A 15866-nucleotide genomic window follows, 5' to 3' on the forward strand; every position below is an offset into this window, starting at 1 on the left:
CCTGGGGAAGTTCTTCCAGACTTGGTTAAATTAATCTTACCCAGCAAAAGCAGCTGAGAGAGCTCCTTGCCGCAATAGCAGATTCAGTACTCTTCCCTAATTTAAAGCTGACACTGTGTATCTTCTACTCCTTGTTCTTCCTGAATTTTCACAGGTTTTTAGGCTCTTTGTCAGACTCAAGCAGGAAATAGCGACTGCCCCCGGGGGGGGGGGGGGGGGTTATATAGGTCACAGTGCTGGTTCGAAGGGGTGAAAGCAGTACCAAATCTAGCGAGTAAAATGCCTTTAATCCCGATAATAAATTTCTATGGGAAATGTATTATTTGCTAAGAGAGATAACAAGATTGGTTAGTAAAGCTACACAGGGTTTGTTATTTTTCTGAGGTCGGTATTTCACTGACGGAGTATTATGGGATAGGAGTATTATGGGATAGTACATGTAGTACTATCGCCCAGCTTGGTTAAAAAACGAAAACGTTGAAAACAGCGGATGGATGGAGTATTCGTCAAATTTGTAATAGAGTAATACATGTAGCTTAGTCTTGCCTATATAGGTGTTATTCCTAAACCAGCAGTCATATGATGATCTATTGCGACATTGTGCAACTACTTTTATAAGCTCATCAGCCCTTTCTACTAACACTAGTAAAAAAAAAGAATACATATACATATAAAGTCTATTCTCGAATTGGGCCTCCTTTTTTCATAAGACAAACTAATTGATATCTAGCGATTCGACTACATATAACACCCCGGAACTGAAGTCTTAATCAACTCTATCAACGCTGAGATTATAAGCTCTTACTGTGTTTCCGCCCCATATCATCTCTGATTGCTTCTCCATTATACCCGCTCTCTTCATTAGAACTCCAGTCAACCTTCTCCACGTCTCCCATGCTCCTTCGGCACCACCGGCATCAATGTCTGCGTAAATTTCTGCAAAGCCAAGTTTGCAAACTGGCCAATCACTTCCCCAAAGAACACGATACGATCCAAATATGTTAAATACCTCATTTACCCATGGCGACACAAGGTCCAAGATAATAGATTCCTTGCTAAGTATTGATGGGTAGAACTCGGAATTGTGTGGAAGCTCAGAGAATACGCCAGAAAGCTTCATCGTAATTGAGGGGTGGGCAGAGGCTACACGGGTGAGCAGACCAGACCAGCGTTTGAATATCTCCGATGAAGGTGTGTCCGCAGGGGAGGTGTTTAGTGGCGGTTTACAAAGGTGATCTGTAACATAAGTTGTTTGTTAAATGAAGATTAGAGCACAGCGAGGGTACATACTAATCACAAAGGAACCAACTTTCTCCGGCACGTCCTTCTTGACAATACTTTCAATTGCCAATACCGCTTCCTCAAGCTGCCAGATGCCACCACTCCTAACATCGACCCCAATCTCCACAGCCAGTCCCTTTCTCCAAACCCATTCCATCGAATCTACGAATTCCTTCTTCAGGATCGTACCCTTCGGTTTATCCTGTACCAGGTACCGGAAGCCCTTCAGCATTTCTTTTCTACGCTTGTTACTCTCTCCCTCTAGCTCCAGAAGTGACCAAAACCTCTCAAGTGCCTGAACCCCTAGATTCATCGGGGCCCAAGGCACAATTCCTCGTACAAGCTCATTCTGCTCAGACAGTTTGTAGACGAAGTTGAATTCTTCAATTGTCCATTCCCACGAAGTCTTTAGAGCCTTTTCGTCGTTACTTGTGATTGCAGCTTGTGATGGCTCCGTGTGCACACGGTCGGTCTCAATAAAGACAAAACCTTTGAAAGAATCGCGTTGAGTTTCCGGGATAGAAGCAAGATATTCCGAGATTGAGTGTTCTGAGTGCAGTGGGTTTGTAGGGCTTGTCCAGGCGAGGTAGGGGAGATGTTCGGCAGTGAAGAGGTGGATGTGAGAATCGATAATTGGGGGTTGGAGGTTTGCCATCCTATGCAATGAAAATAGTTGATCCTTTCTGGGTTCAACAGCTTCTGATGGTATGTAAGTCTGGTGTTGGGAAGATTTATGTAGGAGAGTGGGGGTTCTGGGAGTGAGGCTTTTAGCTAAGTATTGTGGTGAAACAATTGCAATTACATCAGTGATTGGAATAGCAAGGAATGGCTGGGTTTGAGGGGTTCTCGGCTAATCGGAGATTTCCGTTGAATTAATCCTTGTAATCCTGGGGTAACGTGTGCCGTGTACGAGGTATGTACCTGTGCACCTATTGCACTTGATAGATGCTCCAGACCGAAGCAGCGCGATATGGTAGCGGCCTTACCAGTGATTAAGATATGGAGGCGGGGTTAATGGGGATGGGGATGGGGAGCTGGTTGGTTAGGGACTAATTCGAATTTTTTTACACATGTAGGTACATATATGTCGGGCATGACGTGCAGCGCGGTGTATTTGATTCGAAGGTGGAGAGAAAGGGTGCCGGAGTATTTTATGATTAGTTGATACTCTCAAGGCCTAATAAATTTATGTTATACCTACAATTTATTCCGCCACACCCAATTGTAGTAGATCTCTTGTAGCGGTGATTGTAGGTGGCCATGGGAGTTGCGGCGGTGGCATCGTCATAAAAGATCACTCGATTCGGTTCTTGGCGGGGGTATCGAAAATATATTTCCCGCTTACTCCCGGTATAGACCAAACCCTTGATGCTCTTACAGTTTCCTGATTATTTGGCTACATGTACTTTTAAGCAAGGTACATAGTATTCTATCTATAGAAGATGCAATACGTGTATTTGAGCACGAGTAGAACATATGATTCTGTAGGTATAATATAATTTTGAGTTCTTAACCTTACTTGAGCATACATGCATCGTTTTACCTATAAAAGAAGGAGATTATAGTTACTACACGTATAATACATGTAATATTTTTGATTTCAAAGCATCTCAATCTCCTACTGGCACTGACTGTACCACGCGTTAACAAAAACGCACGTGCTACTGATGCAGGTCGTTGATCCTGTGTAGCCAGTTCCACCACATTGACCCCACTACATTACTTTATGTCAGCGTCTATCTTGTGAATTGATTGGAGGATACAGATCTCTTTCTCTTACCTTCGCGACTCCAGTCGAAGGAGCTGTTGCTGTTGCTGTTGCTGCTGTTGTTGACGAAGCCCCCGTGGTAGTGGTAGTGGGGGTAGCAGTCGTCGTCGTGCTGGCGCCATTAAGGCCAAACCAAGAGACAACTACAGCCAAACCTGTTAGCACGTTTTTTCCACCGTCATCCTAACCACCAGAAAGGACCACAAACCCTGGTCTGCCAAAATCTGCAAATTATGCGGCTGGCCTTGCTCCTTAATCGCCTCGACCTGAGTACCATACTTCGTCCGCACCCATCCACTATATCCCAGGTAATTATTCTCCGTGCTCGTAGGGGTCTGGCTAACACCCAGGACATTCGTCCACTGTTTGATCTCTTCCTCAAAGTTATGAAAGTACAACGTATCATCTGCTGTTCCGTGCCACAATTGCATCTTTGGCCTCGTCCCCGTATATCCTGGATACGCAGCCTTCACCAATGCACCCCACTCCTCTGGTGTCTTTGTAATCTGCCCTGTTGCGCATGCTGAGCTCCACGACGAAGTGTCGCTTGCAAAACATCCGAATGGAACTCCCGCGAATGCAGCGCCGGCTTTGAAGATATCTGGGTAGGCACCGAGCATGACATTGGTCATCATGCCTCCAGAGCTGTGCCCGGTAACGTATACACGGGATGCATCAGCACTATAGGTGCTAATAGCATACAAGACCATGTTCTTGATGGCGAGGGAGTCTCCACCGCCATTGTGGGTGAGGGTGGCCGTAGACGCGACATCCCAACAGCCGCCCGAGGTTACGGAAGATGGGTAGCTGTGCATATATATCAGCGTTTACGATCCTCAACTCGTGAACACTGGATTCCACATACATGACAATAAAACCATAGAGGTCTGCTTGGGCTTTATAACCGGTTCCACTATAGAAAGCTTGTGCAGTTCCGGTACACCAATGAATACCGACCAGAATGGCGGGGTTTGGCTTTACGTTATCTGGGATCTAAACCTCAACGTCAATGAGGGAGCCATATCTAAAACGATCAATTGAGGGTTTGACATACATAAACATACATCTGCGCGCCACTAGGATTATTGCCAAAGTTTGTAACCTGTTGCAACGACGCCGCAGCAACCGTTGAGGCTAGACTGGCAGCTGCCAGGAAAATGCTAGAGGCCGAAAAGAACATATTGGCGTTGCGGGTTAGAATGGTCGTGAGAGGTTGAAGACTTCATACGAGGGGCTTATACTCCTACTTATAGTTGGCGCAGGTCATCCGACTTCTTAAGCTTGATCAACTTCAATATACGGATAATCAACAATCAACACCTTGCGAGCGTAATTATAAATGGGGTTTCCGGAGCGCAACTCCGCAAACCTACGGGAGAATGGCATCTTTCGGAGTTCCGAGTGTAATATTCCGTTGGAAATCTAATTAAGGTTAATTACCCCAGGTCCCAGGCCTCAGAAAACCATTATCAAGAAGCTCGGAATCCCAACAAGCATTTCTCAACGGCAATTCCGCGATTCGTTTCCCCCAGCTTTCGGCCTACTTATCGCGTAGATTGAGAGTTGAGGAATCAATGTCCCTTATTAGTGATGTATAGATCGTCAGTCGTTGGGAATACGGGACGGACAGCAGTGCATCTCCCACAGGAAAAGATGCTTATAGAGTTTAAGCGTTGGGCGTGGTGTATTAAATCTCCGTTCCGCCGAGAATTAAGGGGAGTCTCTTCAGCTGATTCTCGCGGCAGATATCAGGTGCCATTCAGGCTATGGTTTTGGCTGGCTAAAAACTGTACAAGGGTTCATTATTGGGCTCGGACATATGCACAGATCTCTCGCTAACTACATACCTAATAATTGATTACATCCAGGTACTTCGCGGTTCTAGATTTCGGCAAGCCTGGTTTCTTCTCGCAGCCCCTCATTTCATTACTATCATGTATTATTGTTCGGGAACCAATTAGGTACCCTCCTTCCAATTTGGGAGCCCTAACCCTAACCTGCTCTGATCAAACCTAGACGCCACATTAGTACTAATTAATACTACCAATTAGGTTGTGGGGAAACGGAGCTAGCTGTTTTGCGGACGCTCTAATATTTGGAAACACTTATCCCCTGAAAGAGAAAAATGGCTTGGATCCGATACGATCTCAAACGAGAAGAGACGAACCACTTACTAGCACTGCAGTGAGATGGACAGCACTGTAGGTCACAACACCGTATGTACCTGACCTTTTGTCTCAATTTTGGAGATGGTCATTAACACTAAAGTTATTAATGCGTGACATGCATCCAAAGCCTCCCGTTGTCACCAAAATCTTCAAAGCACTACTTAGTCTTAATCATAACTGATCTCTCGGTGGTGTTCGGGTTCCTTTCACTTTTTTTCTTTCTGAGCACCCAGCCGGCCGCGATCACCAATGTTACGACGTTTGTAGAGTGACTGCACACTATGCTTGAAGCATTGTATTTCTGGAGATTTCATAACTGGTTTCCTGCGAGTTGCGTATCATTCGCATGCACAAAAAGAAAAAGAAAAAGCCCGCCACAAGGTTGACTTGAACCCCACTGCCTCTATTAGGATAAAAACACCCGAGTGATAGTTGACACAGAATATAGAACCGCAGTCACTGTTGCGCACAAAGTCGGCTACATTGTGCATATGGTGAGGTTGAGCTCCAGCGAATTGCAATACAGACTGATAATCAGATGGAGGTAGGGTTTCAACAACTATTCGTAAGCACGAGCCGGATAACGCCCATTCAGCACGTCAAGTTTAAGAAGGGCACATATAAGAAGCTCGCACCGCTGCTACGTGATTGGAGAATTGAACTCGAGGCTTACCGGATCCAGTTTACTATCTAGTACAAGTGATGATAAGATGGCTCAGGCTCCATGAAAGCAAACGATACACGTAGCAAGTATTAATATATAATTTATTTATACCCTGTCTTCAGAGGTGTAGCATGATAGGTGTAATACTCGGGATCTGCAGCTGTTGGCCGGTCGGAGCGAATTTTTGCCTATTCCGGGCGCGGCATCCCGTTAGCAGGGTCCTGAGTTGGATCAATACCTAGCTCTCATAAATCTACTAACCTGAGATTATTTCTTTCGGTAGATGAGATGAACAGTTGGTTATAAGCTTGTGATATCTGTGTAAGGTGACGGTGGTATTCATCCAATCGGCACCTGATGGTACGAATTCCCAATGCGTTTTATTACTGAAACAAGGTCTTATTTCCAGAGAAATGATTATATATTCATAAATTTGTATCAGAATATGAGGGACTTGGCTTGTGCGGAGTTTGACACCTACAGGTATCCATGTAAGTGTGTACAATGTTCTGCATGAGGAAAGAGTCGAGATACAATATATTGACTGGATAAAGTGCAGCTTTTATTTATATATATACGCAAATATAATTGGCCAGACGATTAATATATAACTGCAGCCACGTGCATGGCGCTGGAGATCAGTATGTATGGAATATCCATATCACCTAGCATGCGTCACGCAACTGCTGCCTTGGAGCAGATGGGCTGATATCCGCAACTAATTGAAATTTCTACAAATCCCAAACCCATCTGGGCATCGACACAACGTCCGGTACACAACGTCTGGTGAGAAGACCGTGAAACGTTTCTTCCTAATTGGACAATTGCTGCAGAGAAAACGGGGAGAGAAACAGTCTTGCATCTGATTGGTTCGCCAGCTCTTGGTGTTTCGTGACACAATAAACATTCCTGGTTACTCTCTGTACCTACACTGATGTGGTAAGCCTTGTTCCTGAGATCGATCTCCCCGGCCCCACCAGCGTGTTTTTCTGGTGAAGCTTAAACGATATTACGGCGTTCCGGCTAGTTCGTTTCCGATGCTACAAAGATAAGTAACAGAGTTGGAAGGAAAGAAAAGAAAAACCCTTGAGAACTCACGCTAAGAAACAAAGCTGATACAACCTGATGGCTCGTTTTCCTGCTTGTATGCACGGTATTATCGTTGCTTCGAACAAGGCTGAGGCTCAAGTAGGTACAAGACTTGCAAAATCATAGAGTTTCAGCGGTACCTGCAGGAGTACCTCCAACGATATTTTAATTTTCATTACGTGCGCCCCGGCACACGATTCGATCGAAACATAGAGAACATTAAGTGTGCTGTGAACAGATGTGTTGTTCCTGATGTTCGTCATGCGCACAGGAAGAAAAAAAGGAAGACACGTTAATGATGGCTGGCAGACAGACTCCATTCTGTGTTGCAATGGGTTAATGGCCTCCTTCGAAGAAGCTTCAAGTTGCCGGTCTTCATTCCATCTAGCTTCGAATTCATGAACTAGAAGATGTTTCAATTCTCTAGGCATAAGCGTATGCAGGAAGAGATGCATCCGTCGTGCATTTTCTTACTTACATGGAGAGCAGAAGCCAATTACTACGATGGGTGTCTGAAGCTGCGCCACGAAAAATGGTTGGCAATTGCGGGTGGGTGTGGCAAAAAATAAATCAAGAGGGACCATAATCCGAGTGCGGTTCAAGAGGCAGCATGGGTGAGTTGGCGTTCGATCTTGTGCGGCTGCTGGCTTCCGTCCACCTGCAGATGATGGCCATAGGGTGCAGACGTGCAGAAAGTACTGTCAATGATGGACCGCGAATGTAAAAAAATATGTACCAGTATCAAAGATTCTCAGAGTGAGCGCGCACACAAGGCTATGCTCTTCAATTCAGTGCTCAAACTCACTCCCCATTAATTTTGTTTGGGACCAGATCGGAATTTGTTTTGAGATCAAGTAATACATAGTGAGAATTCTAGGAGCAGTGTGCCTTGATCACATTGGCCAGCTTAGGGTTAGGGTTAATTACTGAGATCTAGACATTTCTTCCCTTTTGGCGTCCTACTCACATTGTACTCAGTTTGCAAGGGTTCAATTCATATCGAATTGTGATGGAAGAGTGAATACGTATTGGCTGAAAATAGCGAAATCCTGTCTAGTGTCACGTGCCCTCCCCCCCCGGCCAAAGTGCGGCTCCTCACACTTATCTGCTTGTTCCAGATCAACGATATCGATAGCTAGTTTCGAGATACCTCAACAGAGACTACCCCCGAAATCAACGCTACCAGTTCATGATGTCGATAGCTTACTGTCAATAACATGATAGCTCCGTTGTTTAAACAGCCTCACTTAGGGCAGGCAAGGTGAATTGCGTGCGCGCCTTCCCATGTGTGGTACGGTGCGAAGGTACTGAGCTTGCGCGCATGGATTTATGTAATTAACGTCATATTTTATTGCGCATAGTCCAAACATATAATAGCTAGTACGGGGAGCCCAAACCGTTCTAAATCCCCAGACTCGACAAGACCAACCAAGGCTACGCACAATATCTCACAAGCACAACTTCTCCTTCTAGCTTCACCATCTTCGATCCCAATATATAATTTAAGGTTCCCGGCCGTGGGTGACAGGTTCCTCATATTACACCCAGCGTCTCTCTAGCCCTACATACATATATCCGATCCTGGTTGATCGATAGACATTAATAATTGACCCCTCCCCGGGCCCCTCTCTCTACTCAGCTCAAAAGCATATATCATTCTATATTGCCTAGTCTCGATTTGACATCAGAGACCCTTGATTGATTCAAGATGTAAGTGTGCAGTCCATACCTGATTTAAGCAGCTCATGTCTTGCCTAGTACAATATTTGTACAATGGTTCGCCGACGAGTGATAGCCTCGATTACCATTACTAACTATTCTCTGTCGTATAGCTACCTAATTACCTACCAGTCACTACTCAACCAAAAGCCTATCCAAGCTACATACGTCCCATCTAAGCTAGCTATATACACATACAAAATGGCCAATTACAGCAATGACAACGTCGTTATCTCGCCCCTTGATGCATTCGAGAGGCAGATAAAGATGATGATTAAGGAACTCAACGACACCCCAAATAAATATGCCAATATCGGCAAAGAATCTCTGGATGAGATCAAGGTAGTGACCAAGACGCTTGATGCTATCGTATCGCGCGAGATTGCCCGCCACCCCCGAAGCGAGACATACAACCCTGTCCATGGTGCGGCTGACATGTCGCGCCGCGACCAACACACCCACGAGCTCCAACGATCAATCAGTGAATGGAGTAAAACCCTGACAAACGAACAGTCGAATAATGATCAGTACCAGCAATCAGCACCACAAGCTGAGCCATACACAGCGTACGTCTCGGGTCAACCCGAGCCTTTATTTCCAGGAAGAGACCAGGGCAATGTCAACAGCGGCTTCCCTTCACATGGGGCTGATGACCAGGCGTCCGTCGCACGTTCTCGCTCGAGTGGACGTTCCGCACCCTATTTTTGTAAATTCGAAGGCTGCCCGGTGGGTGATAAAGCTTTTAAGTTTCTTTCCAAGCTCAGGTAAGTACATGTAAATACAAATCCAATGGTTGCTTCAATCAATGCTAGTAAGAATGAAGCTAATTGTACTCCAGGGATCATGAGCGTAGTCATGAAGCGCCGCAATTTCCATGCCCAGTGTGTAACCAGAAGTTCAAGCAAAGTCGCATCTTGAAGAAGCACCTCTTCAGGGTCCATAAGACCAACCAAAACCAAGATGGTGTTAGAGATGCTGATGGGACAATCTCAAACGTGACCTTCTCCGATCTTGATATTACGTCCCGGATGCATGCTTTTAATATGCACCAAGCTCTTCAAAACCAAACTTATCAGCTCCAGGCCGGTCTTGTCGAAGATATCTTTTTCCCTCCAGCCGTTTTTAATAACTCTGATCTCATTGATATCGATCCTGAGCTCATGGGGTATCCAGACATCTCTTACACATCCCCCGTGATGAGCGTGAGTGAATTTGAGGATGCCTTTGTGGATGGGGCTATCAGGGATATTTCACCAGACCAATATATGGTCGGGAGCAATTACTCATGAAGGGATCCAGCTTCGATGTCTCTACCTGCTGGCCAGAGAGCATCTTCCCCGGTGTGAGAATACCAAAGGGAAAGCTATATAACCTTTTACATCGACATTGAGCGCTATCTATCGGCTGTAAAAAAACCATCTTCGACAATTCCTCAGGTACTCACGACAAGTTCTCCCGGACCGACGATCATTAATTCTCTTCTTCCTATTTTCTTACCAGCCAATCTTTGAGCGTTATATATAGATTTCTGATTATGATCGTATGGTTTCATCTTTATACCCAGTTGTCTCATCACGACTTTCCTAATTTTGGTTTTAATTGTCAACTGTTTTGAAGGTTGCTTATATTTTTCTCATGCTTTTGGTTACCAGTAAACCCGGGGGGGGGGGGGGGGGGGCGACTATAGCTAGCTCTCGCTATAATTTCTTTTGTACGATACCCTTTTTTTTTCTTCATGCATTTCGCATTTGACGGAGGAGCATTGCATGGCATGGCATGGTTGATGATTTGGTTATTTTCCGCATTATATCCTTGGGGCGTTTTTTCTTTTCTTTTTCAAAAAAAAAAGTTTTGTTATTTTTGGACTTTCGCTTAGAATTATTAGGGTCCGGGGGTTCAGTTTATTTGCTTTTTGGGAATGGATTTATAGAGTTTTCATAACTGTTCACTGCATCATCATCATATCCGCATACTTTCGATAAAGCATCTGTAGAGTAGTCTTCTCTTCTTCTCGTCAGGATCTCAATCCCCACAGTGGAATTTTTGCACCACACCAAAATCAAAACTCTTGGCATTTTCGCTTGATTACCAGATCAACTACAATCTGACAAGCTGACGGTGATGAAATCTCGGGGAGGCTGGGTGCATGAGTCCCCAGGTTCCAATTCCCTCCACACGGATACTTGGCGAGCCGGACTAGCCACTCTCACTCGCTCGAAAGAAGAAAAAGAAAAAGAAAAAATTCTCATCCGTCTCTTGCAAAGCAGAAACAACGGACGTTAGTTTCTCAAACCACCCTCTCACTTTTGAGATGTACTACTGTGTGCTGTTTTGCAAAAAAAAGCTGTAACACGCGTAGTGCAATGCGCACTCTTCCCATGTACTGGTTGAGATCGGAACTCCCTCTGTCGGGTACCCACAGCACGTATGTATGTACAGTACCTACCTACCTACCTACCTACCTACCGGTGGCCGGCCTGTAGAGTAGAGCACAGCTGTACGCACGCATTGATGAGTACTCTACCTTAATTAGGTACCTGCCTACCCACATTGTATCAGCTTGCTCCAATCGCTTCCAACAGACCCAGACAGACAGCTTCCTGACTACTGCTACCGATCGAGGCTACGTACGGGTAATGGCCCCATCTCGCCAGTCCGTATCTCGATAACCTGAGTTACTGTGGTTGCGAGATTATCAATTGGTGACACGTGAATGAGCATCCTCCCCAGATGCCCCAAAGAGGCAGCCGGGCAGCCGGGCAGCCAGGCAAGCAGGGGCCTTAAACATTTCCTGTGTAACCCGGTAGCGGGAGGGCGTCATAGCTCCAATCAACCCTAACCCAGCCGAACCAGCCAGCCAACCCATGGCCCTTTGCACCGAAACCCTGCAGTGTCTGTCAGTCATGTCAGCTAGCTTGGAAGAAGTTGGAAGCCCGCTCCCTAGCAGCTCTATCTTCAAGCAATTGCGCACCCCACAGGGGGCACACCCTGCTGGATTCGAGTGTAGCGAGCGATCAATCGCAATTCCTCCGTCACTGATTTTCAGGTTTTCCTGGCAGGGCGGATTATGGCTGCATTGAGAGGCAGAAACCTTGGTTCATCGGGAGTGACGTCAGGGGGGGGCGGTGGTCATGATCATTGACAGCGCTCTCAATTGTTGGAAGCTAGCTCTATAAAAACGTTCATTGTTCCCCAGATTGTCACATCTCATCTCATCGATATTACCACAATACGTACATACCACCTACTTACCCACACACTACTTTTCGAAAAAAACCTTTTTTTTTTTTTTACCCCACAACCCCAAAAACTCACAATGGACGCTATCAAAAACATGGTCGGCGGCGGCGAGAAGAAGCCCGCAACTCAGCAGCAGACCACCGACACTTCCAGCGGCGGCGGCGGCGGATGGTCTGACAAGCTCAACTCCATGGCCGGCGGCGGAAAGTCCTCGGAGAAGAACGAAGATGCGCTTGACAAGGGTATGTTCTTTTCTTTAGGTGGTACTCTTACATTTTTTTAATAAGGTTGCTTAACGTATGGATTGAATGATAGGTGTCGATTATGTCCAGGAGCATGTCTTTGGGCAAGGACCGCAGGATAATGAGAGTGCTCTGGAGCAGGCGAAGGATGAGCAGATTAGCGATTGTATGATAACCCCCCCCCCCCCCCCTCTTTTTTTTTTCTCCGTTTAGCTTTGGCTTCTCTTGTGGTTAGGTGCTAACACGGTGTTACAGTTATTCGCGGACAGTACAAGAGCAGGACCGGAAAGGACATCCCGATCCAGGATAAATAAATCAAACGCTTGCGATGGTTTTTTTAAATTTATTAGTTTACTCTTTTTCACGGTGTGGGAAACGGGCTTCTTTGGCGTTAAATCAAATCAATCAAGTGATATGGCTCAAATGGTCAGTCTTTTGAAATGTGTTTTGTGTGCCATCAGTATCTATTGTGTCTCAAGTTACTAGTGAAATCCCACGTGAAACAATTCCGCCTATATTTAGCTCAGTCATACATACTTGGCCCTTGCGCTCGCCTAGAGTACATCATGTACATATATGTATTAATTATGGTATTGGTGATGGCTAGGGCAATCACTGGGTAGCAATCCTTGTAGAAGCAATGCCCCCGATGATTGTGGCAGCTGTCTCGAGTGGTCTGCATTTGTTCTTACTGACGCATCATATTTATCATGTCATATGTTATGTTCTCTGTACAAGCGCAATCTATTCGTCGGTGCTGCGTGTGTTTTGTTGGATGGCCTCCCCGGGTCACGTCGCCTTTAGTCATGGATTATCACTCGACACAAAGTCGCAAGGGAATTTGGGTATTTGGCTTTTTCAAATGAAATTACGAAAAGACCTAAGATCTCGTATGTTAATTTTCGACTATCAGAGGATATCGAGAGGAGAGAGACCATTTTAATATTGGACCCTTTAGTCTTGGCCTAGCTAGAGCCACTCTGCTCTGCACACAACATTTGACGATGGAAAATCTTGTGTCGACTCTACCCCCAGGTCACATGAGGCCGGAGGTACTTTGGTTAGGGCCTTTAATTTGGGGAAGTAACTCGTAGAATGAAATTAATGCCTTTGCAGCACTTTCCTTCATAATGCGCTGTTCTCCCTGTATGTGACCTTTCCATCCCTCCATCCCCACCGTCATTTAGTTCTCGGAAATATCCAACTTCTTCGGTCCCTACCAAAAAACTTCTCACAAGATTCAATCTTCTCCAAGACACTCTCTCAAATGCGCAATTACACCACTCTCCCCCTCCTCCTCCTCCTCCTCTCCGTCCTCCTGGGAACGGTCATCAGCGGCCCTCTCATCAGCCACCCTGTCTCCGTCCGCCAGCTGCCCGACGACCCCGCCCTCGAGGCCGAAATCGCCAAACTCCGCAACGTCACCCGCTTCTCCAGGCTTCCCCCCGACACAATCTACAACTTCGAGCACAAGTTCATCAATGCCACCAGCGGCGTAATGGAGACCATTGTGCTGCACCCCACCGCTGCAGAGATGGTCGCCGGCTTCGACACCCCCGACCTGCCTGCGCACAAGAAGCGTGCCGGCGAGCCCGAGTTTGGCGTCGTGTGCGAGACCAGCAGCGGCAGTCCTGAGGCGTTTGATGTGGTCAAGGCGATGGTCACCATGAATTGGAAAGAGAGGGACCACTGCTGCCAGCCTCTGCCGTTTGGATCGAAATGCAATACCCTGGAGTCTCATAAATCTGCTGCGGTGGGGATCTGTGGGCCGTGGATGCGCTGCGTGCCTTGCCCCAACGCCGTGGACTTTCTGCTCATCTTGGTCGACAGGTGCCGCAGAAAGTTCCCCGACGGCAGGATGCTCGCGGGTGGAAAGTTCAACCTTGGCGCATATGGAGTGACGCCTCCGTCTGGAGGATATCTGTTGACCTACCACACCTAGAGTGGTTTGGGGCCTCAGGGAGGGAAGAATTGTTCTTTTAAATAACTAAACTATGATTAAATAAAATTCGTGATCATCTGGTGCCTTTTCTTCTTCTTTTTCATTCCTCGTGATATTTTAGTAATGAGATAGACTTTTTCCCACAATGTATTTAGAGATTAATAATTAATCATTCATTCCTCAACTTATTGACCATGATCTCTGTCTGTAAAAATTTGTTGAGTTAAGGATATTAGTTTTGTATTTAAAAATTTAAACCGTCTTAGTAAAATGATATTACCTTGGTACGATTGTTTAAAAACAAGTCTAGAGCAATCTTCAGTCTGACAAACCGGTGGATTAAATCATAATTATGGCTGGCTCAAATGCCGTACCCATCTTAGCCAAAGTCTCTTCTCTTGGCTCACGTATAGAACCTCAACTATGCACCTTGGTAGCAATTTGGGTGGAACTGTGAGGTATAAATACGTAGGAAAGAATGACCTCGGAGGATTTTCATTAACAGTTATCTTTCCTGCTCTTCCGTTCATAAACCCTTCCACCACCTATCCAAGCACTTTCAAAATGCGTACCTACACCCCACTCATTCTCCTCTTCGCCGTCCTCTTCGGATCGGTCATTGTCAACGCCCTTGCTACCCCGCAGGTATTTGACCCCATCGCGGACCTTAATATCGCGGACCCCAATATCGCGGACCCCAATATCGCCGCCAAAGACGCCGCCCTCGAAGCCGAAATTGCCAAACTCCGCGGCCTCACGCGCGTCTCCAAGCTCCCTCTCGACAGCACCTACACCTTTACGCAGGTAGTCTTCGACCCGATCACCAATATCACCTCCTCCATCACTCTGCACCGCACCGTCCGCGAGCTCCTTGCGCCCCTCACCCCCTCGGCCTCCACAGTCAGCAAGCGCAACGACCCCGAATTCGGCGCTGTCTGCGAGACCAGCGGCGGCAGCCCTCAGGCAATCGACGTTATCAAGGCACTAGTCGATGTGAACAGAGCCCAGCGACAGAGGTGTTGCCAGATCATGCCGTTCTCAACATCACATTGCTATACGATGCAGAATCATGGGACGGCGTCGCTAGGGATTTGTGGAGCTTGGATGAGGTGTGTGCCGTGCGAAAATATGTATGATTTTATCATGATATTGGTGGATTTGTGCAAGGTGAGGGGCAGGGATGGTACGATGCTAGTGGGCGGGAGGTTTGTGTTAGGGGCGTTTGGGCCGGCGCCGCCGTGGGGAGGGGAGTTGACAGTGTTCCATTCTTAGTTTTTAAAAGAACTAACTTATGATCAAATAAAATATGTGATCATTTTGTGCCCTTTCTCCTCTTTTTCTGCTCCTCTCCACTTGTTCCCGGACCACAAAATGTATATAGAGCTCAATTATCAATTATTCGTTCCCGAGCTAGCTTGGAGGACCATGATTATCCCTGTATACTAAGACTAAAACTCTAGAGTTTTGTTAGCTATGGGGCGGTAAATGTGTCAAAAGTAATTTTACCAACGGTAGTAAATTATTTTACCACCGGTGGTGAAAATAATACCTGTATTTATAACCTATAATGCTAATTTTTATGATAAAAGCACAGACCTTTTGGCCAAAAGGGGCCATATAATGCCAATATATATGAAAATTTCCCACTGGTGGTGAGATTCCCCATTGGTGGACAATTTTCATATATATTGGCATTAATGATTGAACATTTACTTATTTAGTATAGCGCAGCATAAAGACCGAAACTCAGTGT

At 46.1% G+C, this 15866-nt stretch overlaps 6 protein-coding genes across 6 annotated transcripts; 4 read left to right on the forward strand and 2 right to left on the reverse strand.

The window, feature by feature from the left end:
* Positions 1 to 766: 766 nt before the first annotated feature.
* Positions 767 to 1936, reverse strand: H6S33_006561 (uncharacterized protein; the record flags this gene model as incomplete). Its single annotated transcript, XM_044837925.1, has 2 exons — positions 767 to 1236; positions 1291 to 1936. The coding sequence occupies 2 exons, from the start codon at positions 1934 to 1936 to the stop codon at positions 767 to 769; spliced, it is 1116 nt and encodes a 371-aa protein (XP_044690088.1).
* A 963-nt stretch (positions 1937 to 2899) lies between these two features.
* Positions 2900 to 4229, reverse strand: H6S33_006562 (uncharacterized protein; the record flags this gene model as incomplete). Its single annotated transcript, XM_044837926.1, has 5 exons — positions 2900 to 2995; positions 3062 to 3192; positions 3258 to 3856; positions 3915 to 4042; positions 4104 to 4229. 5 exons carry the CDS (start codon positions 4227 to 4229, stop codon positions 2900 to 2902), a joined length of 1080 nt encoding a protein of 359 aa, XP_044690089.1.
* Positions 4230 to 8890: 4661 nt separating this feature from the next.
* Positions 8891 to 9978, forward strand: H6S33_006563 (uncharacterized protein; the record flags this gene model as incomplete). The annotated part of the gene is made up of 2 exons (XM_044837927.1): positions 8891 to 9453; positions 9528 to 9978. The coding sequence occupies 2 exons, from the start codon at positions 8891 to 8893 to the stop codon at positions 9976 to 9978; spliced, it is 1014 nt and encodes a 337-aa protein (XP_044690090.1).
* A 2027-nt stretch (positions 9979 to 12005) lies between these two features.
* Positions 12006 to 12485, forward strand: H6S33_006564 (uncharacterized protein; the record flags this gene model as incomplete). Its single annotated transcript, XM_044837928.1, has 3 exons — positions 12006 to 12171; positions 12245 to 12337; positions 12427 to 12485. The coding sequence occupies 3 exons, from the start codon at positions 12006 to 12008 to the stop codon at positions 12483 to 12485; spliced, it is 318 nt and encodes a 105-aa protein (XP_044690091.1).
* Positions 12486 to 13438: 953 nt separating this feature from the next.
* H6S33_006565 (uncharacterized protein) lies at positions 13439 to 14113 on the forward strand (the record flags this gene model as incomplete). Its single annotated transcript, XM_044837929.1, has 1 exon — positions 13439 to 14113. One exon carries the CDS (start codon positions 13439 to 13441, stop codon positions 14111 to 14113), a length of 675 nt encoding a protein of 224 aa, XP_044690092.1.
* A 564-nt stretch (positions 14114 to 14677) lies between these two features.
* On the forward strand, positions 14678 to 15385 carry H6S33_006566 (uncharacterized protein; the record flags this gene model as incomplete). Its single annotated transcript, XM_044837930.1, has 1 exon — positions 14678 to 15385. One exon carries the CDS (start codon positions 14678 to 14680, stop codon positions 15383 to 15385), a length of 708 nt encoding a protein of 235 aa, XP_044690093.1.
* Positions 15386 to 15866: the final 481 nt, after the last annotated feature.

The sequence above is a fragment of the Morchella sextelata genome, assembly GCF_020137385.1.
Source record: "Morchella sextelata strain SCLS chromosome Unknown scls_20, whole genome shotgun sequence".
In the NCBI taxonomy this organism is placed as follows: Eukaryota; Fungi; Ascomycota; class Pezizomycetes; order Pezizales; family Morchellaceae; genus Morchella; species Morchella sextelata.